The 25,578-nt window shown below is 39.0% G+C and overlaps 1 protein-coding gene and 1 long non-coding RNA gene across 3 annotated transcripts in view; one reads left to right on the plus strand and one right to left on the minus strand.

Moving 5' to 3' along the window:
- LOC121959436 overlaps window positions 1–6,903 on the minus strand; it is a 25,506-nt gene extending 18,603 nt beyond the window's left edge. The window contains exon 1 of the long non-coding RNA XR_006106910.1: window positions 6,829–6,903. This is a non-coding gene — a long non-coding RNA (uncharacterized LOC121959436). The remainder of the gene's footprint in view (window positions 1–6,828) is intronic.
- The window catches only part of tbx5a (T-box transcription factor 5a), a 23,069-nt gene extending 12,299 nt beyond the window's left edge, over window positions 1–10,770 (plus strand). Inside the window, exons 6-9 of one of the 2 annotated variants that reach the window (XM_042508704.1) lie at window positions 1,794–1,946; window positions 4,982–5,073; window positions 6,840–7,072; window positions 7,505–10,770. In XM_042508704.1, coding sequence (XP_042364638.1) covers window positions 1,794–1,946; window positions 4,982–5,073; window positions 6,840–7,072; window positions 7,505–8,100 — 1,074 coding nt within the window. In that variant the 3' untranslated portion in view covers window positions 8,101–10,770. The remainder of the gene's footprint in view (window positions 1–1,793; window positions 1,947–4,981; window positions 5,074–6,839; window positions 7,073–7,504) is intronic. The other variant, XM_042508705.1, reaches the window with a different exon arrangement.
- Window positions 10,771–25,578: the final 14,808 nt, after the last annotated feature.

Here is a 25,578-nt window from a genome sequence, read left to right on the forward strand (position 1 = left end):
ACAACCTTTAAGATAACAGATAAGAGGAATGCCTATGGGACAGAGTGGTGGGGGTAGGTGGGTGTAAAACAAAAAGGAGGAGCAAGTTGAGAGCAGAGGATGGAAGAAAAATCCAAAATTTTTTTCAATTTCTAAATGTAAGTGGATCTGATGAAAATAAAAACCATTAGATTTCCTTGAGGCTGATGACCATGACTCCCATGGTCCGTCAAAACAATTAGACTTAAGACCCACAGATGAGAGGGCCTCAAAAGAGAAGTTCAAGGCTCAAGTTCAGCTGTGCGGACCGCGTCTTAATGTCGCCATGCTATCCACGGGTAGTAGTCATCACTTAGCTTAAACTAGGTTAGTCAGCTTAGGAGCAACAGGAGAGAGGACATACATGTCGTCCTGTCACTCTCCTGGGACTAGTCACTTACTCTGTGTGACTGCTTAGGCACAATAGTGAGTATTACTGTATCTGAAAAGTGTTTGGAGTTACATAACAAGTACTTTTTTGTTTCAGTTTGGGGCTGGAATGAGAAGACAGGTTCAGTGCCATCTACAAAACAAAATAAGAGCGCACGTGGGGCAATTTTATTTGCAATATTTATGAAAGCAATAAAACCTTTATTGCATTTTGTAGTGCAATAAAACTTTTACCTTTAGTCAAACAAGCAAGTTTTCCAGAAAAAGTACAGTAATGTAGTTTTTTTAGTGAAAAGGTTCATCTCAATTTAATATGTTTAGCATCTGTTAGATTAATAAAGTATATTGCCCTAATTAAGGTAGCTGCTAAACCTTTTTCTTGTCTTTATTTCCTATAATGTCTAAATTTAAAGGGGTGTAGCACAAAATCCTGGATCCTGCACATGCTGCAGTTGCGGCTATTCGTTGTAGCATTTTTGAGGGCCTGCTCCACAGAAATGCCCTGTATACTCATTGCTTTATAGTTCTACATCGCTGTGAATTGTCTCTTTTTCTTTTAATCTTTGCGTAAATATGCTCAGCCATATCTTGTATATGCAGGGGCATGTATAATCAGATTCTTGGCCATATACATAAACAGTCTCCCTCGCCCTTCCTTTCTTGATCCATGTCTGTTCAAGCACCTTTTTTTTTTTTTCCTCTTTGGTCTCTCTTTGTTTTCTTTCTCTTTCCTTTCTGTCCATTTTGGGGGGGGGGGGGTTAACCAGTCTCACTTGGCTCTAGTTAAGTTTGGAGAAAAATCCTAGTGCAGGGGTGGACTACACCATTTATGTGAGTCCAAGGGGTGAGAGGGACCTCAAAGAGCTTTCTTTATTTTTTTTTCGGCTAATTTTAATTTATTTATGGCCAAAATTATTTAGAAGTTTTAAAAAAAAGGCAAAAAACAAACTTTTCATGCTCTTCCCCAAAAAAACAATGCTGCCATGTAGCCTATATGTTTGCATTTTGAATTTGGCAGACCTGAAGGTACACAGATAAAAGAGCTGGAATTAAACCCTGGCATGTACTGCAAAATGCCTTAGCATATGTGCTTTGTATCAGCAAATGTAAGACATGTGGCAACACATGAGCAACACTAACCTACAAAGCAACAAAAATAAAGTGAGATGTGTGCTGCCAAAAAGGGATTTAAGAGGAAGTTTCAGGATTTTTTTCCAAATACAAACGGCTCCAAAATGTCACTCCAAGCAGCTCCAAATAAAACCTCACGTTAGTATCTATTTCTGTCTCTTCTGCAAGTATTATTTTTAGAAGCGGTGTTTTGCTGCTGCTCCTAGGCCTAATTCAGTATCTAACCAGGCTCCACTTTTTTTCTTTTTTTCTAGATCATCCTAAATTCGATGCACAAGTATCAGCCGAGGATCCACATCGTGAAGGCGGATGAAAATAACGGCTTTGGCTCCAAAAACACGGCCTTCTGCACTCACGTGTTCCCAGAGACAGCCTTCATTGCGGTTACGTCCTATCAGAACCATAAGGTAAGGCCTTCATGGGCTACTTTTTATTTTTTGTGTGTTCTTTTATTGCAATCTGTGGCAGAGTAAATAGAAACTTTAAAGTCGTGGCGTATTTACGTTTGATTTTAACAATGTTTTGAATATTGCAAACAAGAAGAAGAAATACAAACAGAACGAAATGTAGACTTTAGCCCAAAGCAGAAAAATACCAAAATGCAGAATTATGGAAAAAGGTCTTTTTCCCTTTCAACCTTAAACAAAATATATAATTAGCATTTCTAATTTTATGCATTCAAAAGTTTAATTAAATGTTGCCTGGTTTTACGCAGCGCCAAACGGCAAACTGAATGTGCTTCAGCTGCAGGACAGAAAATGCAAGACGCTGTTCTCTGTGAGGTTTAAGTTAAAACCTTGTCGCTGTCAGCTGAAATCTCTGGTATCACAGTGAGTCACTGACAGACGAGAGAAAACTTCAGATATCCGACTAGACGACGTCTGACCTCAAGAGCCTTTTTTTCCAAGTTACAGGCCTGCAGCGCTTTGTAGCGCGAGACAAGGTCCAGATAAACCCGATAAACCTCTAGCACTATAAAACCCAACAACAGACACCAAAACTATGCGTTATTATAACAGTAATTAATAATAATATATTTAGGTCGTAATGAATGATCTTCATAAATAATACGCCGTAATGCATCCACGATTAGTTGCAAAACTTTTATGATTTGTTTGTGAGAATTATTTGGTCAAAATGTGATGTGGTGGTTTTGAGTCAATTTTACACAAACAGAAAAACACCGCGGGTACAAATTATTTGATCACCAGATTATTTCTAGTGATTTTTATAATGATGGGCACAGATACACAACACAAAGATTAAAGTAATAACTAAAAACAGAAATATTGATTTGAAAATGAATCAAATTAATATAACACATTATATAAAATATGATTAATTCAATATAGTTTGTAATGGTTTAAAAAGTTCTTCTAAACTGCACTTCTAAAATGTTTTTGTTTTTTGTTTTTTGTGAAGTTTCTTTTCATGCAGTCAGTTGACGCATAATAAATAATGACTGTTTCGCTGTTATTGCTTGTTTTGCTGTTTAAAACATGAAAATCTGGATGTTTTCTTTGTTTTTTTCCACACAACAATTTAGAAAGGGGTAGTTTATAATAGCATCAAATTGAAGTTAAATGAACGTGTGATTTCTTGAGGCCATGCATGGCAGCCGCACAGCTGCTGATCACTTTTGGGGGGAAAGACGCAGAAATAAAACTCAATATTTACTCGGCAGAAATTTGTAGGGAGAAAAAAATCTTGGGAACACAGATATGTGTAAACAACGTCTGTTTAACATCACTTAACCGTGTAGACCTATATGTTCTTAGTTTGGGGAATATGGGAGAGGGGGGCGAAAACTCGTAATGTCCCCGCAGCCAATCCCACGTCTCTGCGCTTCTGGGAACAGGAAGCGCAAATGACCGACATGCTGTAGAAACCATTCATTATTTTCAAACATGTTATTGGGGGCTGAGATCGTAACCCCGTGCTAATTATTGGGGCTTTCCAGACCCTTCAGAAAAACAAGCATTTCTGATTTGCAGAGCGCTTGTACCACAACTGTCTAATCAAACAGTTTAACATCTGCCAAAGCAATGTGTGCTGCAGGCATGTGTCCAATTCACCTGTTGGACTCTCAGCTAATGAAAATGGTCAAAGTCTCTGGTTTCAGTGTTTCCTGTCACTGCAGCAATTAAACCATTTTTCCTGACTGAGTTTTTTTGGGGGGGAATGTGCTTTATTTAAGAATAAAAAGTGAAAAATTAGTGGCCAATGGCTTATATATTTTATTTTAAGTACTTCTCTTTATAGGATAAGATTTCCAAAAGCATCTGGAAATATATTCATAAAAGCCTCAGTTATTTTAATGAGTACAGTTTGGACACTGTAAAACTTTGCAGTCTTTGAAGCTACGAATGAATTTTGCCCAACTGTCTTGAGGATACTCCCAAATTATTTTTAACAGTATTCTCTGATTCTTTCCATCCTCTGAGCCCGGTCAGAAGGAGAACTCACATGTGTTTTGCAAAATGTATTATTTTCCTTTTCTGTAAACTGAACTCAGGCTATCACTTTGGAATGAGTCATTATTTAGCTGTTTTTCTTCTTTGAAAGCCCTCAGAGGGTAAAAAGAGTGCAAAAGGACTCTTAACGTTTTATTCTAAACTGTGAAAGAAACAATATATAAAAGTTCTGCCAGGCTGCATGTATTAACAAGAAGCTAGCAAAGTGTCACATGAGAGATTTTACAAGGTTTGCTGTGAGTGTCAGCCAGCGTGCAGACAAACCTTCAGTCTTGTCAGAGAGCTGGAAGCACACTAGAGCTGCCAACTAATTACCTGCCAGAAACCACTGCTCATGAGAGGGATATCCCTGGATTGTGTTTAACCTCTTTGGGATTAACTCGCTTTTTCAGGGTCTTTCTCTGCATTTTTTTTCTTTTCTTTTTTTTGTTATTTTGATATTTACAAAGACATTTTTTACGAAAATATAAAGTCTATAATAAATAACATTACTTGCATCTTTCAAGCACGCACCAAATATCTGCTTAACCAGAGATGTCAAATAAATTATACACTGAAAATATGTCTTATTGAGACATGCTTTTATTGAATTGTTTGGTTTAGGATCTTTAAAAGCATATTAGGTTTCTGGATCTATTATTTAATTCTCTTGGGTAACTTGTGCATCCAAAAAAAACTTAAGAACTTGTCAGTCTTAAAACATGTTGTAATACTGTCATCATAAGAGCCTCAAACTGAAGATTTTTGTAAGAGTAGTATTGTCAGAGTAAAGTGGATACCGAAAGGTTGCATTATCTTGATTTATATTCCTATTTTTAGGACAAAAAATGCAAGTGTGGTTTTAATTAATGCACAGACAACTTGTTTTAAATACTGCATAGCTGAAGAGGATGTAAGTAACACAACTAGCAGGACAAATGGCTTTCATTACACAATATGTTACTAATTAAGTGTTTTTGTCGTTTTAGATAACCCAGCTGAAGATTGAAAACAATCCTTTTGCAAAAGGTTTTCGTGGGAGTGATGACATGGAGCTGCACCGGATGTCCAGAATGCAAAGGTAGCTATACAACGTTTTTAAATATGTCTTTTGTTGTTGTTTTTTTAACATAACTTTACATTTTTCTAATTGATCCCCAGCTCTGATATGTGGAAACAATGACCCAATCTGAATGATGTCAAATGAGCAGATTAATGCTGACATCCTGGTCACACTGTCATTTAACAAGCCCCACTTTAATCCTCCAATCACCCCAATGTGAACCAGTTATGAGTGTTATTTTCAGTGAGTGTTATTTTCAGTGATGTAAGTGTAGATCTTGATTCTCAGCCAGTTTTCATGCTGAAGACTTTTATGGCTGATCTGGCAGAACCTCTAAAACACAGGACTGCAACATCTCCCTTTCACACAGCAGGATGTTCCAAATGCTTATGTGTCTGCTGTGTGTGTGTGTGTGTGTTAGCGCATTTGTGTTGAACTGGTGGTATGGCTCGGTCCAGCAGCCAAGGCAATACAGGACCACATTGCTCTCTCTCTATTATTCAGTCCAGATGAGGGATGGAGCATGCGTCCGTTGTGTGCGGAAAACACTTTTTCAAAGAAGAAAATCTGGTTTTGAAACTCACAGCCCACCCCCCTTTTTGGGCAGCAGATACAAACGCTGTGTGTATTACATGTAAAAATCCTAAATCAGAAAGAAAAAAAAAACCTGGAAGAGCTGGCTTTTCCACAAGGTGCTAAAACCCTACCCATAACCTTTATACTGAGCCACAGAATGAAGCTCTTTGTAATTAAGCATTACAGATTAATGTCATGGTTTATGCTGTGGAGAAAAATCCCCTGGAAATCCGGGCAGAGATTTCCGTACTTTTAAGTCCTTTTCAAAAAATTGCACGCTTGATTGTATCAGACACACGTTAAGATGCTTTAAGTAGGTGCGTGCCACAATTTAATACGACGTTTTGAGTGAAATGCATTTCACCTATCACAACTCTCAAATGTATAGAGCGTGGTGAGAGTCCAAACCACACCATCAATCTTACATGCCGTTGTCCAATCCTGCAGAGTACAGTAAGCTATGCACGTCTGCTCTTGGTTACAATGTTGAAGGGAGAGCTTATTGCAAAACCAGGTCACTGTTTCAACTGAGGAGAACCCTGAAATCAAAGATGCAAAAGTAGCAAAATGATCTATTGATGGATCCTGTGGACTGATAGGAGTGGAATGCATGTGGACATTTCACTGCAGGGTTTTCCCCCGAGTCTCGCTGTGTGTACTAAGTGGGAGTGAATCACTGACGGTGAATGTTGTTGGTTGTCTTTGAGGACAGATCTTATGATGAGTCAAACTGTACAGAAGTAAACAATTGATGTTGTTTTCTACCTTTCACATGCATTTAAACCTTTGAAACTGGAACAATCTGGTCTGATTTCTTTTTTTTTTTAAATGGCTAAAAAGGCAATGACCAGCTAGTGGGAGATGTCCCAAAATGGCAAGAAATAAGGAAAAAAAGACCTGAAAATTAGTTTTAAAGGAGACAGAGAGAGAGAAAAAAGAGAATATTAACAAAAAAGGGAAAAATAGATAAAATTATTTAATCTATATATTAATTTGTAATTTTTGGTTGTTGAGGTTTTTTTTTTTTTAACCTTTTTTTGTTTTCTTTTTTCTTGTCTTTTTATGCCTAAATGTAAGGACATTTTCTTGTAACTTCTTCCCATGTTTCTGAAATAAATTAAGCCAATTTGATCAAGTTTCAAAGGATTAACTGCATATAATTTTCTAACAAGTGTATCTGTGTGTTTTTGTGTGTACCTGCAAAATAGTACCAAGGAGTATCCAGTAGTGCCTCGCAGTACAGTGCGCCAGAGAGTTGGTTCCAGCCAGAGTCCGTTCAGCGGAGAGGTCCAGGGCATGGCCACCCCCAGCGGTTTGAGCTCCCAGTACTCCCAGTGTGAGAACGGGGTCACAAGCACCTCACAGGACATGCTGCCTCAGTCAGGCTCCTACCCCCTGCCACATGAACACGGCCAGGAGTACCACTGCATCAAGAGGAAAGGTAGGAGACAAATATGTGAGACTCTGATGTACCAAAAAGAAAGACTGAGATCTTAAAGCAGTCAGAATCCAGATCTATTGATGTTGACGTGTCATGTCATGGTACTTCCTGCATCAGCAGTGCATTGTTGTAAACACAGCCACCACCTTAGCAGAGTCATTGCTGCATCTATTAATTGTGTTCTAGCAGTTTTTTATTTTATTTTTTTAAATTAAAATTATAGCATGTACATGTGGTTTTTTTAAATAACACTTAACAGAATGAGGAAAATTAATTGTTTTGGTGACTTTTAAAACAGAATTTAAAGACACTAATTCATCATTCCAAAAAACTTTGTCACAGGTTTGGGACATGAGTTGACTGCACATTTTTAACTTTCCTACTTAACTTAGACTTGGGTAACACTGTTCTTTAACTCTGTAATTCTCCCAGCAGTGGAGGACGACTGTCACTCAGGTGAGCACAGCTATAAGAAGGCCTATTTGGAGAGCTCGTCCAGTGAGGAGGATCATTACTACCGTCCTGTTGGCTACGCTCAGAGTCTTGGCCTAGCTGGCGGGCCCTACCGCAGTGAATCCAGCCAGCGGCAGGCCTGTATGTATGCCAGTGCCTCGCAGGGTGCTGAGCCAGTTCCTAGTTTGGAGGACATCAGCTGCAACACTTGGGCCAGTGTTTCACCCTATGGGAGTTGCTCCGTCACCACCATGCAGCCAATGGACCGGCTGCCCTACCAGCACTTCTCTGCTCACTTCACCTCAGGGTCTCTGGTGTCCAGACTTGGCGGGGTCGGGGGCCACGCCTCTCCGCAGTTGGGCGACAGCCACCACCCTGCCATGTACCAGAGCTCCATGACCCACCAGACTCTGGGCCGCCAGTGCAGTCCTGGGGCGGGGATCCAGTCGCCAGCAGCTGGCCTACAGGGAAACGAGTACCTCTATACACACGGCATACCACGTACACTATCGCCACACCAGTACCACACTGTACATAGTGTCAGCATCATGCCAGAGTGGAACGAGAACAGCTAAAAGCTTTTTTTCCACTCTTCAAACATAAAAATATTAAAAGGAAAAAAACAAAAAAAGGACCAAAATAAGGCAGGGTTCAGATGAATTTATATTTATATTTTTTAGAGGATGTGTTGCTGATCATCAGGTTTGGTTCACTGACAGCAGTAGATTTTGGTGAGATGGTGTTGAAGTAGTAAAGCGGGCATCTTATTACCTGTTGTGACAGCATCTGCACTTATAAGCAAATTAAAATGAACAAAGAGGAGCTGGACCACATCTGATGCAAAGACTGCTCCAGTGCAGAGAAAGCGAACGCAGTGGAAATCCAGACAATGAACAGAAGAACAAAAAATGCTTCAGATGCTTTGCCAGTTGTCCCCAAATTGATGGGTTCTTGTGCAGTGGTGTTTCTTGGATGTCAAATTACAAATCTCTTGTTTTGTATTCATGTCCCAACATTGTGTAAAAAAGGACGTTTGTCTTCTGTAACATTATCCTGAGTTTTCTTTTAAGTTTTTGTAGCTAACACCTACTTTGTAGTCAAAATGCTATAAGTTAAAAAATTAATAAGCAGATGGGAGCTTTTGTTGTGGCTCATTGGTGAATTTGCTTGCTCTTAAATCTGTCCTGTTGCTGGGGAACATTTACAGGAACTTCAAGGATTGAATCTTAATGCCATCATGAGAAACATGACAGTAAAAATCACAAGAAGGGCAGCCCTTCAATTAAATTGTTCATTCAGACACAGACATTTTTGGTAGACACCCTTCCTTAGCTTTCAAAGTGGCAACAGTGTTACAACCAAGTATAAGTGAGCTCTAAATCCTCCATACAAAACAAAGCACAATGATGCAGCCAGTGGCATTAACCTGGGCCTCATTTCTGCAGTGTTAGCTATAATATTCAAGGTTTTATCAGCTACCTTTGACATCTCAATTTGCAGGATGCGCTGCATCGAAGTGCAGTCCAGTAAAGCCATGAAAACATCACTCAAACCCCGAAGAACTTCTTCACACTGTCTGCATTCAGCTCTCCTATTAACGTTTAGGTACATTCATACTAACAAAAGTTTTTGGAAGTGGAGGAACAACTGACATTAGTTATAATTCAAAGTGCAGATGGCTGATTGAAACTGCCAACACCAATTGTTCCAACCCACAAAAAAGAGACTATTTTCACTAAGTTAATTATGGAAAAGAGCAAAATGATGTCCTGAGTATTTTTATTCCCACTTAATGAAATGGCACTAGTTAAGACAAATGCAAACACTGAAATTATAATGTTTCAGGCATAAGCAACAAATGTGATTGTACCTCTAAATGCATTTGTGTGATCTCTGTATGGGGAAGCACATTTTCCATGCCACTATTTCAACATTTCAAGAAAATTGGGTCTAAAAACACTTTAGAAGAAGAATCAAAATTCTGTTATTTATTTGGATATAACACATTCCTCATGGGGCAAATGGCTGTGACAAACCACAGCACTTCAGTATCACATTGAAATGTAAGGCCTTGTCCACACAAATACAGGTATTTTTGAAAACAGGGTTTTCCCCCCGTGGTCTTAAAAACACTCTGTCAAGAGCATGCCAAACCAACAGGTGGTGATATAACCGTAACCCTAAAGCCAAACAAAAAAGAAAATGTTGGTAGAAGCCTGAAAAAAACTGTTAACAAAAAACTACTTGGAGAAGTGACCTCTGTGGTGCATTCTGACTCCTCTGATTTTCAATATAGTGCAAGAGTAACTGTACATTTATGTGTAAACATGTAAAATCCCTGTTAGCAAGGTTAGTACCAACACTATTTTGACCACGTGTGCCATTGCACAAAATTTGACCTCATTTACAATGCCTCACAAAGGGGATAACATGCACATTCTGACATGTAGAGCCAAAAAGTCTATTTTAACTGTCTATAAGTGAACACTGAAAAGACTCCATGAAAATCTTCACCCTGGATGGAGTTTTACAAAAGATCAGTTTTCAGTCACCAAAAACATAGTTTGCGTGTAGACAAAAGGCCAAAAGACAGAAAAAAGCAATGTTTTCAAATATGCCCATGTACATGTGGACCAGGCCTCAGATAATGTGACAAAGGTCTTTACATCTGAAACAACCTAAATATTTTGCCCTCTTCCTAACATATCAACCCTGCAAAGTTTGAAGTTTCTCATCATGGTGTTATTTCTAGTTGTGGGTTCCATGGTGTCTCATGCTGTTCTCAGTGAATGTGTGTGTGCTCAAAAATATTTTGTATTAATCCCCAAAGTGGCACTTCTCTGACAATCAAACTATGTCAACATGTACCACCCACAGTAGAATGTAAATTTGAAAACACAAACTTGATACACAAATAGAGTGTATGTTAAAGGTAGGCTATGTTTTACATGTGGACAAAGGCGATTTTTCAAATGCGTATAGTTGATGAAATGCTATTTGTCAATAGTATTTATTTTTCAACTATGTAAATCAGCTTGCTCCTGCATCACAGAAAGATGGTCCAATTTCTTTTTTTTTTATAGCCTGCTTTTAATGATTGTTTATAGGAGTTTTTAATCATACTTATATAGAAATCAGGAGATTACTATACAGTTGTCAGAAAGTATCAAAGTAAGATTGAAACACATGGATAACTTTGTAAATAAACATGTACATAACAGAATACCTGCAATAAATTGAAAACATTAAAGCAGCGATCTTTTGTCTGTTCATACCAACAGTTTTTTTCAGATATATTTGTGTTATCTAAAGGTAAATTCCCATTAGTTATTTTGGCAGATTGGAATTTCTATCTTGTGTTGATATATATTGCTGAGTTTAACTGATGTCTAATACTTTTTTTACACCAAAAATGGCTTGCTTGTAAAGGTTTTTTTAAATGCTAAAAATTGGCAATAGACTCCTTTCCATTGCCAGTAAACTGGTATGCCTTTTTTTTCTTTCTTTTTTTTGGTGTGTTACATTCTATGTTACAGATGTGCTGGAAAACAGGGTTAGTAATCCAGGGAAAGCAGTATGGAGGCCAGTGAAAATGTGATTACTTCTTTTTTATATCTGCCAGTCTCTCCTCAAAACTTTGTGACTACTAATTTGGATATTTGTTCACTGCTTGGACAGAGATGAACGGAATTTCTAGCTGATGTAAAAAAAAAAACCCTGGTTTACAGCTGGTATTAGCATGTGTCTTAGGTAGCAGATCACAAGTGTACAACTCTAAGTAGGTGTGAATGCACCTAGTGTGTCCTTAATGCATCTTGAGATCTGATCTCTCAGAGGACGTTTGGAGGTGATGTGGGCCATATATGGCCACATTCTTTCAGGATTGTGTACACTTATGTGTCCTGGGCCACATTGAAGAATGTCTCATCAGCTGACATCCCTTCTTATCCAGCTCCCAGCCAGAGAGGCAAACTCTCTGTTGTTGCTGTCTTACATGTTAACCCAGCACTGAAAAACCATCTCCGGAGCCACTCTCCTACCAGCAAACAGTCAGTTCAACATCTGCATGGTTAGCAGGAACTAACACAGTATCAGCTGTTAAATGATCTAACGAACTCACACTGACACCAGAGGAGTTCAACGTGTTCGTTTAACCCATTAATAACTTTTAAGTAACATTACCTGTGTGATGCTCACAGTTGACAATCACCAACTGTCCCCAGCGTGGAGCTCACACTGTCAGCGGTGAATGAAATGATAGAAGCTCCATGTTTAATTTGTGTGTCTATACAAACATGATTTGCCTGGGATACAAAGGCCATACCAGCATAACTTAACATTGGACAAATGCACTTGTTGGTGGCAGCTAATTATACTCTGTTGTTTCCAGAATCCCTTAAAGCTACAGACAATCCAAGGGATTAAATGTCTGCTGTCTAAACAAAGTTGGTTGCCAACTGGGGCTTTTTCACTCAGTTTTGTGAAAATCGAGGCTGATATAAGCACTGTTTATAGGGTTGACAGCTAAGAAGCCAACTACTTGTGGAAGTTATCACATCATGATTGTTTCTGTGGCTTTTGTGGGCTTTTAATAAGCTTTTAACAAGGAAGTAACATACTGTGTCACCGTTGAGTGGACAAGTGCGCCCTCAGTCAGCAGTGAGGGGAGCTCCTCTGTTAAAAGCTACTGATCTGGTCAATGACAATGATTATTTACTATATTGATTTAGAGTCTGTGTTCATATATTTACTCCCAGTGGCCACAAGTGCAACATGTTAAAAAAAAAAGTGTGTTTAAGCCAGATTTTGACACTTCAAATGAACTTACAGTTTATGGCAAAAACGCGGGCCAGAGAGGAAAAAGCATAGATAGTGCACTGCTGTTAGCATAAACGACAAGGGCTAACATAACTGGAAGATTAACAACAGAAATTTACAAAGTTGGACAATTTCTTATTAAACTCTTGTTTTGTCATAACATACTCCATATACAGTAGCTTATGAGTTACATGATGCACTTTAAGTTTGTTTATCTCAACTTAAATTCCTCTCACCGGCATTTAAAGAAAGTTTTATTAGATGGTGAATGAGTGAACCTGAACACATCAAAATGGTCCGTTACACTTTTAACACTTCTACCTATGAAAAGTAACACGATATAATTTATATGTAACCCATGTAATCATGAGGCTGGGATTACATGACCTATACACTGCAGGTTGGCATCTGTCATATGTCATATGCAAAGAAGGAGGTCAGATGACTTTAATACAAACGAGTGAGGAAGTTCACGTAGGGGAGAGGGTCCATCTTGGTGGTGGATTGGTAAAACAAACACATGACTTTGACCTAGGAGATTTTGGTTTGTGTCCCATGTGAACTCAAAAGTCAACTTTTACGTATGTACATATGTGACTTTACGTCATGGTACATTATCATGTTACATTGTCATGTTATCTATAAGTAAGTAATGTGATGACACCCAACCATGACTCTTTTTAGATACCATAATTGACTAATGAAAACTGCTCACATATGAAATTGAAATGCTCACAGGAAATTTGAAAATGACAAACTCTGAGCTGTCCATTTCCCTTCCCCCATCCCTTGACCCTCACAGGTTCTTGCTTTCTCTCGTATTCATCCTTCTCTGTCTCTACCCATCTCTTTGACTCCCTGTGATCCTGTTCCCAATCCCTCCAACCACCCCTCCACTCTCTCCACCACCCTGTGGCCAAACACAGTGACCTAGACTCCCAGCCTCCTTTGATGTGAGCGATGTGACCCCTGCGCTCCAGATGCCCCTACACCGCCAGCCTTATCCTCTCCGAGAGCCGGCACAGCCCACAGAGAGGGCCAGTCATTAACCCCGCACAACCCGGGCCTCCCCTTCACTGCTTAAACACATGATGTATCACAACACCCACCCCCATGCATCCCCCTTTACGATTCACCCAAACATGCATGTGTGGGCGAGGGCCGATGATGCAATAGGCTCTTTAAACATTTAAAGAACGGGTCAGCTTTTCAAAGGGAGGAGCTGGAACCTTTGGCCACTGCTTCAGTTATCATGGTCAGCGGTTGAAAGTCTGGAGATATGTCATAAGGAAAACAAATGAATGTATAATGAATGGAAAGCCTGGATGATGAATGAAACTTCACACTGGTACATCGCTGGTTTATTTGGATTATGAGTGTATATCTTTGCCATACCTGTGCTGATAGGGTTAGATAGGATGAAAAGAAACAGTGCTTTTATCTGCGGACTGCTTGAATATGACAAAATGTAGGGACAATCTTTATAGAACTGTTTATTTAAATATGTCGACACTTAAATGAGTACTAGCACATCAAAACAGCACTGAACTCTTCATAACTACATCAAGTATCTCTTAGAAAATCCTACATCTTTTTGTTACTTCAGCAGAGAGAAAATTAAAACAAGTCATCTCAGAGTAATGATGAGTCATGGCCTCAGTCAACCTTAAATCTGAAACCTAAACAAATCATAGTCCGGGTGCCCCGCATGACAAAGGAGAAGAGTGCAAGAACAAGAGCATTCCTAGGGGTAGAAAAACGAGGGAGGGGATTACTTTATTAAGATGTACTGAAACACAGATCACCACAGATGGATGAGTGCCTTGCACAAAGAGGGTTTTCAGAGAATCAAATCCATCTCATGTAGGAGTCACAAACATCTGTTTGAAAAGTCAAACTGTTGCAACTTTAGGTCTTTCATTAGAAAATGGGAGCCTCCTTTTGAAAACCTTTGGACAACAAGCTCAAGCATCAATGTCAGAGGGCTCTGTCAAAGCTAAAAAAAGAAAAAGAGAAAGGGACAAAGAGATTAACTACTCTTATAACTACGGGATTATGCTTCTTCATGCAACTCTCTAAGGGAGGCTCCAACCTGAACCTCAATCGACAGAGCATCTGGGCCCTCCACATAAGGAGGCAAATACTAATATTGCTCTTGCTGGCAGATAAAATAAAGTCTAGCACGCTTTTCCTGGCATGTTTCCAGGGCAGATGTTTGATGCCTGGCTTTGAGACTTCTGCTGAGATGGCAGTGGGGGTCAGTCTGGAATTAAGAGAGCCCTCCATCAGATAACACATTTTCTGGTTCATGTAAAGACGTACAGCATATCAACAGAGACATGCATCACCATGATGGGAAACCTGCATCTGTGCACAGCGGCCAGTTTTTGCCTCCGCAGTCGGCCCAAGACAAGTCCTGGGATGGGTTCGCTGAAATGGGAGCACAGACCCTTCCATCTCCCACCATTAAGTCTTTCAGCACTACTCCTGGCCAAAGGCCTGGGGAGAGAGTGGGAGGAGAAGGGGGAGGGTAGGGACCGTCCTCCGAGAAAGGCAGACAGGGATGGTGCAGTGTTGAAAGGGTGAGAACCAGAGTGTCTCAGAGCTCGAAGGCAGCGTAAAAGCTGTTAAACCGTGTCCATACCATAGTGGGAAACATTCAGCTGGAACTGCTGGTGCAATAAGTACACTTAAACAACCATCTGCCTATATCCAAAATGTCCTGTCAATGTAAAATCCTAGTAACTCACAACTACATGCCTCTCTGGGCGATAATATTGTAATATCCTTCAGCTGCATTAGTCAAGCTTTACACATCGTCACAGTGCAATAACTGTTGCTGTTGTGAAAGACACTGTTCACTTGCCTGACCAAAAGTAGCATTGTGCTGTGATCTTTGTGGATTTGTCTGAAGGTTTTGATATTATTGATTTTGATAAACCGCTTTCTATGGGTTCTAAAGATTCAGCTTGAAGGTGATTCAGACTGTTTTTAATGATGGTTTCAAATCAAGTCCTCAAATGGATGATAAAGGTGTCCCACAGGGATCAATATCAGACCCCCACTCAATATTTAAAATTTATTTTTATGTTAAGTAAAATATAACATATAGTAAATAGAGCTAAACAAAGTTATTATTTAAATACATTTACTTAGAAATATACTTACTTAATTGTTTAAATTGACTGTATTAAAATAACATTTATTTCCAAATGGACATTGCAATATCAATCTTATGCTGATGATACTGTATTGTATGCCTTACTGTAAACCTGGCCTTCTGCAGGTTACAGTCTGGTTTTGATGGCCACCACATTTCTGTTGTTAATGCAAAGCTTGTTTGAAACACCAAAAAGACTAAATATATCAATTTCACATGAGCAAGAACCACTCAGGATTCTACTCTGACCCATGCTCTCACATAGACTGTATGTAAAGATGGACATGATAGCCCCCAAACATGGAGCCAAAACATCTTAGTTGCCCCCTGGTGTCTGGCTGCAGTATCTTTCTGATGAATGTGGTTATAACTATATATGTAATTAGATGCTATAAAATGGGTGTTTGACAACATTATGACGGCTGTATTCACGGTCAATGAGGTTGCTTGCGAGGACTGGTGTCCAGTACTATGCATATTAATACTGGACGGAACTGTTAAACAATTGAAAGTTGGAGACATTTATTCCTCTGAGGTACAACTATTGTTGATATCTTTAATAATATTTGCTACTGGTTTGATAAGGGATTTTTAGTGATTGTTTAAATTAGTTATCTTGATCTCAATGACAAAGTTCCCTGAATTAAAAAAAAAGCATAATTAACAAACTAACTACACGGCGGAGTTTTGAGACTTAAACATTAGAAAATAGACTGATGTGAAGAAAAAGGGAAAGGGGGGAGTGGGTTGGGTCTCTGTGCACTTTTGTCTGACAAGAAACAGATCATGTACTGGTGAGAAAAATTGTTTTTATCATGTAAAAGAATATTGAGAAACCCTGCATGACTGTGGGCCAAATCGATTTACAGTAACTGATGAGAGGTCTTTCTGTGACAGGTAAATTATGACTGTGCAACATTTCTTATCCCAAAAGTCAGTTCAGTTGGGTGAAATATTGCGCTCTACCAGCCATGCTATCCAGTTTAGTGCAAAGAACACACATCTATTCATCAATTACACAATGACATCTTGGTGGAGACTCTTTTTAATCACAGCCCGCATTAATCAGGATTTAACATTATGTTTTCATCAAACAAAAAGGGTTCACTGTCCTGCAATGACAGGCCATTTTTAACCAAAAGGCTCCTCTCAACTTCAGCTCTCCATGGAAGATAACCAAGAGCGAGTGAAATTATAGCATTTGCTCAGTAAAGCCATCATATCAGATTTGAATGAATGGTTAACATTGCAGAAGTCTCATCCATCCTTGTCATGGAGAGACCGGGCAGGGTAGACCATAAGTGTTTCAATGTCAAAACTGGGCCCAGCTGGAAAATGGCCTCCAGCTGTCCCATTATTAGAGCTGATAAGGCATCATGGCAAGACTCCCTCTGTTCCTCACTCAGTCTGTGGGAATTACAGGTTGTAGGTACCGGTGAGTAGAAAACAACCCTTTCTCTCATCCACCTGGGTTGTAGTTTTACCATATGGAACACATTTAGACCTATGTCAGGCCTTTGAGGTTTTGAGCATGCTGGTTTGTTTCAATCTAAACATTTCTATCTGCTTTGTCCTGAAAATATTTTGAAGGGGTACTCTGATGATTTTCTGCCAGCTTTGTATCATAATAATGTGGGAAGTATGTGTAAATGCACTGTTGAACTTTCCTCCATCTTACCAGAGCCGAGATCTCCCTTATCATCTTCCAGATCGATTCATTGGATGACATGAAACACTGGCTCTAGAGCTGTTGATTAAACTACAAACTGTACTTCTGCATTTTCAGTTATTTGAGATTGGCGAAGTGCATTCTGGTAATTTTACGTTTTCCAGCCCTTTTCCTCTGTTTTCTCTGGTCATGTAGCATCAATTTTAAAAGTATATGTCCTCCTTCTACATATACAGCCCAGTTTTGTGAAAAAAAAAAATGTTTTCTAGCATTATTTGCTTCTTTAATGTATTTTCTTTTCTTCATAGATTGTCTAAATCTGTTCTAACCCATGTTTTGTTTGGTTATGTATGGTCTGTCCAATGTTGAATATGTATAATGTCTTTTGGGCTACAGTAAGAGTAGCAGCTACCACAGAGGCAATAAAAAGCATGAATGAACAACATAAACAAATAAAGATTAACTAACACTGCATAACATTGTTTTAATTGTATGTCTAAATATATATTGGCCTATTGTATTTGATACTCTTTTAATCATGTTACTTTGGCAGTTACTGTATTGATTTAGAAATGGCAGATGGAATTATTTGGAAATCTTAATTAAACAAGGTTGCGTGAACACTGATCACACCTAATCTGATACAAGCACGACACAGAGGGCACAAATAATCTGGTCATCCAAAACTTTTGATTGTGCAGCATTGTGGCAAGAGCTTACTACGCCCTGAAGTAAAAACCCTTGCTGCATAGTACGAACCAGCTATGGGATACCACAGCCGTGACGGCAGCCATGGCTCTGTAGGAATACTCAACAGGGAGCTCTGTAACTGCTGGGGGATCAATACTATGCCTACAGAGTAACTGAACCCAAGGGTAGTGAGTTAACAACCCTGCCTGACCCCTCTGTGCTTTCAGAGACAGAGTGCCAACATAGCAGGTCAATATGTCTAGAAGCAACAGTATGGGGCCATCACATTTTGGGACAGTAAGTTGACTTATCATGCGTGCGACAGCCAGACTGGATCATTTAAATAATGTGCAATTTCTAAAAAGAATTTATGTTTTATAAAAATTTGGAAAATCCTGCTGTACATGTTTAATTGCTTTAGTTGAATAGACATTTCATCCTCTTTGATCACTATGGTTTTTGCAATTTCTACAGAAAAATAAATAAATAAATATTGATCCAATGCATCAAGTGTATTAGGTTGTCTTAACAGTGCAACTATTAGTTTACAAGGTGACAGGAATGGACGAGCCTCTTATGGGATTGCTATTTTGCTTTGAAAACATAAAAAGACCCAACTTGAGCAGAGAATATCAGAGATATCGGCTCCTTCTATTAACACCAGTTCTAAATCAATAAATGCTATTCTCCAGAGGCCTTCTGAGTTGTCTGAGGCAAGGTATTGATCTCCCTAATTGCAGGTGTCCGCATGTTGCTCTTGGAGAGACACTGTGGCCTGTCTGTGTGCCAGTTTACCCCCCCCCCCCCCACCCCCACCCCCACCCACCCCTTTGCCCTTTGCTTTCACTCCTCATCTCTCTCTCCTACCACCCAGGCTAAGCAGCCTGCATTGCACCTCCGCAGAGGCCGATGTGTGACTTGATGCCATCAATAAAACCATCATCTGAGATGAACTTCCATTGCGCCCTGCACAGTTAGTCAGGCTTTCTGCGATGAATCACCTTGATAGAGGCAGGCCCTCAAGGAGACAAACACTCAATATCTCACAGTAGGTTTTCTCAAATCCATACCGGCTTATGTTTCTGTGTTTTTTGTGCTCTGTGCTTGAGGTCTTTAGGGTTCTGGGTTAGTCAGCAACAGTGCTCACCAGATCAAGGCATTGTGGGTTTGAAAAGTATTAAGTTGTGAAGTGAGCAATGGATGAATGTCAGGGAAAAGTCAAGCAAAGAGGACGCTAAGACTTCCTTCCTCGAATTTAGTTTACTCTATGTAAAGCATCCTGGGGTCTCTTAAAAGGCTTTATAAATACAAGCTATTATTATTATTGTTATTATTATTGTTATTATTATTATTATTATTATTATTATTATTATTATTATTATTATTATTATTATTATTATTACTACGTATAAATGTACTGTAATATAAATATCTGTGTATGTATCTATATATATATTTATGGATGGATTTTGTCAAGTGTTCATATTACCAGATATATGAAATATAAATAATAGGGTAAGGGTTAGTAAAAACCTAAAACCCGGACAATAACAGTAACAATAATAATACATGGAAATATGTTGGACATTTTTTGATTGTACACATTCTTATTGCAAGAAAATTTTTTAAAAAATAAAATGGAGGAAACTTGTCTATAGAAACTGAAACAGCTGATCAAGGCTGTTAATTTTGTGTGTTGTGAAGTTTAAAGGCAAGCTGTTGTGAAGCTGGGAGTAAAGGTGCATTGCGGGAAAAATGAGAACTGCAGAGCTTTTTGTGTCTGTGAATCAGCTGTTCTGTTTTTATCTTATCCCTGACAGGTTGTTTGGTTTTTGTAACAGCTTTTTATCTACGCATGTGACAAAGGTCACACTTTTGCAAATGCGCGCGCGTGTGTGTGTGTGTGTGTGTGTGTGTGTGAGAGAGAGAGAGAGAGAGAGAGAGACACAGAGAGAGAGAGAAAAAGAGAGTCTGGGAGAGGCCGTGATATCATGCTGGTGGTCTTTTTTTCACATTCGAAAAACAAACCAGCCCTTTGAAAAGATAAATCCTTCATCTTAAAGGACTAATTCTCAGTTTTACAAGATCAAGATCAAGATGCCAGTTAAGTACTGTTAAGACTGTGTAACCTGATGTCTCCTGTGAGAAGATTTACTATTTGATGCAGAGGCTTGAAAAAAAATGTTTATGGCATGCAAAGCACAGTGAGTATAGAAACAACTGAAACTTAGAACAAGCCAGCACCTCTTATAATCAGTCAAATTAATTTGAATGTTAGAGGCATTGGTTAGCAATGTGAATCTAACACTTGACAGATGACAGTAACAGTATGGAAGACACCCCACGGCCTCATATCTAAACAGAGCACCCTATCAAGATGGATGGGTCTGAAAGGACACGAAATGGCTAAACTGACTGATAGGACAACAGACGGACACCAGTCATGATATACATGTCTTTAAACGCTGCACACAAACATAACTGCAATCTCTAAGCGTCATTTAGATTAGTCTGGTCTTGGTGATACATGAGCCACTTGTTTTCACACCACAAATGACCAAAGAAGTCTTTTGGAGGACATTTGAAAAATTAGGTGCTGCTTAAATAGAATTCTGGTGATTTATGAAGTCAGTTAATGCCATTAAAGTCTGTGAAAAGGTATGATGTTACAGAAATTCCCATCATAGTCACTGCTAAGTCTATGTATATTCTTCCTGCTGTAGTTTATACAATCTTTTTTCTCTCCTTCCAAGATCCAGACTGTAGGTAACCTACTTCTGCAGTGTTTGGGCTCTCAGGGAGAGAGCTGCTGCACCCGGCGTTGGTCCAGAATGTAGCCGAGATGGATGAGTGTATGACAGCACTCTCCCTTTGCTCTTTCTATGAGAGGCTCGCGTTGAGCCATGGCGGTGTGTGTGTGTGTGTACTGGCTGTATAAACTCACCCAGAGGGACCCCAGGCCTGTGGGAGATAAAGACCTCTCCTAAAATGTAAACACTCTCTGAAGTGGCGAGCGGGGCAGCTGTAGTTGCACACACACACATTTAGAGAAATGCAAGCCCAAGGTCAAGGTTAAGCGGTACACTCTTTCAAGGCTCACTTTCCCTCTTGACCCTCCGTCTTCGCCATTGGGTCTGCTCTGAAGTTTGGGTGCTGAAACATGGGCCGTCTTGACAAAAAAAAAAAAAAAAACAGTGGGAATGTGCAGAAAGCTGGTGTTACAGAGTGGTGGTACTGCTGGTTAGTAGAGCTACATATGTATTTTAAGTACATAGGGTAAAGTGAAGAAATATAAGGAATTCATCATATAGCTGCTCAAATAATGCAAATTTCTTATAAAACTGTTAGTAATAATATTAAAGGAATACTTCACTCCCCAAATCACCATTTGTATATAAATTACTCACCGCATGTTGCACTGAATCCATGAGGAAAACTGTTTTTCTCACATGCCTCCAGCAAACAAAGAATCAAACAACAGAGAAAATTATTGATGCAATGAAGTCATAGGGGTCCACGTTTAACAACAGCAAAACTTCTTTTTACGAACTCTCATACTACTCATGTAGTATAATCTAAGTCTCATTTATCCAGTCATACACCCAGTGTGTGCAACATATTCTCATCCCAACTCATCACATGTTGCCACTTTGCAGTGGACTTCCACGTCTACATATTACACTCTAGGTATCCTTCTGCATCTGCTGCTAACGTAATGTCAACAAATGCACATGTTGGGATGACACGGCACTGTGGCTATGTTTAGGCAGCACATGGCCAATGTCAGAATGTTAACAAATGCACATGCTGGCATGGATGGTTCATATTCGGACAAGAAGCAAACACCAGACCCACGCATGACAGACTGATCCCACCCACCCTACAAGTGTCATTACTGGCGCATTTCATGCACACGCAACAGGTTCCATCTGGCCACGGTCTCAAGTGATGCCGCCCGCGTATGTATCACAATATGTCAGGTGCCGTCAGCCAGCATATAATAACGACGTGACTGGTTCTGTCCAGCTGTGTTCTCTGCTGACGTCGTCCAGTGCCGTTTCATGCACATGTGAATGGTGCCTTTTGTTGTCACGATCTTACACCGAAAGCACTAACAAAGCGGAGCTGTTTTACATGTTTGGAATGAGAACAGGCTGATATGTGACTTTGGTGGGTCTAAATGAACCCTTTAAAAACATCATAGTCACACAGTAGCTCAAACACACCAATCAGGCAGCAGTAGACAAGTAGCTCCCGTGTTCAGCGAGGTAAAATTACTCACAGAACATAGATAAGTTTCACTTCCGTTTAAGTTCCCGTGGGAAAAAGCTGTCCGTTTGGGAAGTGATCAGTATACTACTGGATAAATGAGACCTTAATCATACTTCACAAGTTGTGTGAGTGTTTGACGCTTTGATATAGTTCTGCTGTTGTTAAACACATGCATGTGAGAAAAACAAAGTTTCCTTAACAAATTCAAAGTAACACTGGGCGAGTAATTGACATACAAATGGTTTATTTTGGTGGTGAAGTATTCCCTTAAAACAAAATGATAATCCAAAGGAAATTTTCTTAAGTCTGTTTTAGAGTACAAACCACATTTTGGAGAGAGGACCATGGGGATTTGAGTGAGCAAAAATGAGAACAAAAGATTGAGAGTAGTAGGTCATGGTAACATGAGAAAATAAACAGATTGGGATTTGAATAAATGACCGCAGATTAAAGCCAAACCTATCCAAAAGCTTTGAAAACAAAAATAAACACTGAAATATCACCAATAACCGTTATCACTTTTTCTTACTCTCATGTGCTACAATGAAAAATTGGACAAGGTCAAATTATTACTTGAAATATTTTGCATGTTTAATTTCTACTGACAAATCCAAGTCTCTGTATAATAGAATAAGATAAATTGATAGGAAGAATTTTCAAATCATTGTGTTGCATGAAAACCTAAATTTCTTTAGTAAACTGTGTAAAAAGTAAATGACCATGTACAACATCTGAACGCAAAGGTCACACACAATAACGCTCACTCTAGAACTAAGGTGTGCTATTACCAGGGTGATGTTTGTGTACAAAGAAAAATACACTTAACAAGTACTTAACAAAGCACCTCCTGCTCAGTGAGAGTGCTGTGAAAAACGAGAGGGGCTGGCAGGAATTGCTGGCAATCTTTGCTTGAGTCCATCTTTATTATCTTGGTCAATGGACAGAAGTGGATCCTGAGGTAAAAATACCCGAGCCTGCTTCTCATCAATGTGATGCTCTTATCTGACTTTTGAAATACATTCAGCAGAATGAGCGAGGGAATGATATATGGAGCCACTGCAGAGATTTGTCTACAGCATTTATATATGGTGGATATAAAAACACATCAAAGGCTTTTTTTGTTGTTTAACTTTCCTAATCATTTCATTAATATGTTTCATGAAAGACATGTTATTATCACTCAAACTGCCTATAAATTATAGTTACAGTTTCTCAAATCTTTACTGATACCACTAAGCAAAGCAAAGCAAATTTGCACCAAATGTTGTGCTTTATTTGTACTAATCTTCTAATCCTTCTAGTCCTAAAAGTTGTGTTTTAGAATACTATAATTTTTTTTAGAGTTAGAGTTAGAGACACCCCCCCCTCAATATTTAGAACATACATTTGTCCACATCCAATAAAAACATTATAGCAGTAGAACATTTACACCAAAAATTGATGCACAAATGCACAAATTTGGGCATAAAATTCACCAGAATGCAGGAAATTAAGTTTTTAATGCTCAAAAATTTCTTGCAGAGCAACCCCCCCCATTTAAATGATAAAGAATTATTACAAAAACAAACGGGGCCTGTACATACATAAAGTTTTTTTTTGTGACTGACAGACAAAGGGTTAACAGGGACATCATGTCCATCTTTGAAGCAACAGATATCAATCCAGCACAGGGACGAGGCAAAGGGAAACATTAGCTGTGTTTCAGAACAACAAGGTGAGAAATTGCAACTCACAGTCTACAATAGTTCCACTCTAGTGAGCTATTGATTTTGTCACCAGTTTTTCTCCGGCTCTGGACACTCAGAAGCCTTTGGTGGCACTCTCTCGTTCTCCTCTGGGATGCGGGATGAAAGGACACTGCCAACGAACAAGTGACTCAAATGTGTTGCGAATCATTCAGGGAAACATGTCCAGAGATGGCTGTCCTTTTTTTAAACTGAGACAATAGTCCTCTGTGTTTGTTGCAGCATCCCTAAGCTGCTCAGGGATGCAAACACTTGCTTTGAGTCAGTCAAGTGCAAAGAAAAAGAGACAAGGACCTGAAAACAAATAGGACTGGAATGAGAAAAATGAAAAATGCAGTAAGTGCATCTTGTATATCCACACACACATCAGGGAGAGTGTGTCAGTGACATGAAAAGAGGAGTAAGGGTGGAAGCCAGAAGGAATAAAGATCAGCCACCTCACACAGAGAAGCACTGAAGCAACACAACAAGAGGCACTTCAGCTGCATGAATGTTTTAGAATTACAAAGTTTTTGTTTGCCTTTAAAAGTTAGCTGTTTATATGGGTATAAAAAGTTGTTTTTCCTCATTAAGAGTATGCAATAAGGCAGTTGGTGCATGGTTTCCATCATATATTGTGCGTCACCAGAAAAAGACGTTGTAAAGTTCATGCATATAATATCAATAGGTGGGTTTCCATTATAAATTTGCGCAAAACTTTTCATAATGTTGATAAAACACAACTGCGAGATGACTGCGTTTCCACTGAGTGATGTTATGCGACTTCCCCTCTTGTGATAACATTCCAAGAAGCATGGCGATGGATGTTCAAAACATTAGCAGGTTTATTTTTATTGCAGCTACCGCACAAGCCGGCATTATTTCTATTTCCCATCAAAGGTGATGTGGCGTGACACCCAGGCAAGATGACTGCCAAGCCGCAGACCACTTTTCAAGACCAACAAACTACAAAAATGGTTGTTTTTGGTGTGTTTTTTAGCAAGACATTGGTGGCATTTCCAGCCACAGTTGTGCCACCAAAACTGGATGTTTTAAAGCAAACTGGGATTGATGTTTTAATCAGAACCAAGGGATTTTTGTGAATTAACATAATCACAAATTAATCATAACACTGTGGAAAGATAAAGAAATATTTCACTACATAATAACATACAAATGTTAGAAGGTTTGCAGAAATGAACAATGCCAACATTCTGGGTTTTGTTCTTTCATACAGTTTTAAAGTCACTGTGTTGTCAAGACATACGCATGCAGAGGTGCCATTGGTAGGGCTGCAACTAATGATTATTTTTATTGTCTGTTAAACTGTTGATCATTTTTTGGATTAATCAATTAATTGTTTGGTCTATGTGTTTTCAGAAAATATCAGAAAATTTCTATCAGTGTTTCCCAAGGCCCAAGATGACGTCCTCAAATGTCCTGTTTTTGATTTTGATTTTACTGTCATAGAGGGGTAACAAAACCAGAAAATATTAACATTTAAGAAAAGAAATCTTAAAACTAAAGACTAAAATTACTGATTCAACGATTATCAAATTAGTTGGTGATTAATTTGATAGTTGACAACTGATCGATTAATCATTGCCGTTCTCGGGATTTTAACAATAAAGCACTACCCAAAACTTTGGGTTTGTCTCAGCGAGTAGTTTTAATAAAGAGGATGATTATTTAGTTTTGTATTATACTGTATCACCAAGAG

This window comes from Plectropomus leopardus, chromosome 20 (genome assembly GCF_008729295.1).
Source record: "Plectropomus leopardus isolate mb chromosome 20, YSFRI_Pleo_2.0, whole genome shotgun sequence".
Classification (NCBI taxonomy): domain Eukaryota; kingdom Metazoa; phylum Chordata; class Actinopteri; order Perciformes; family Serranidae; genus Plectropomus; species Plectropomus leopardus.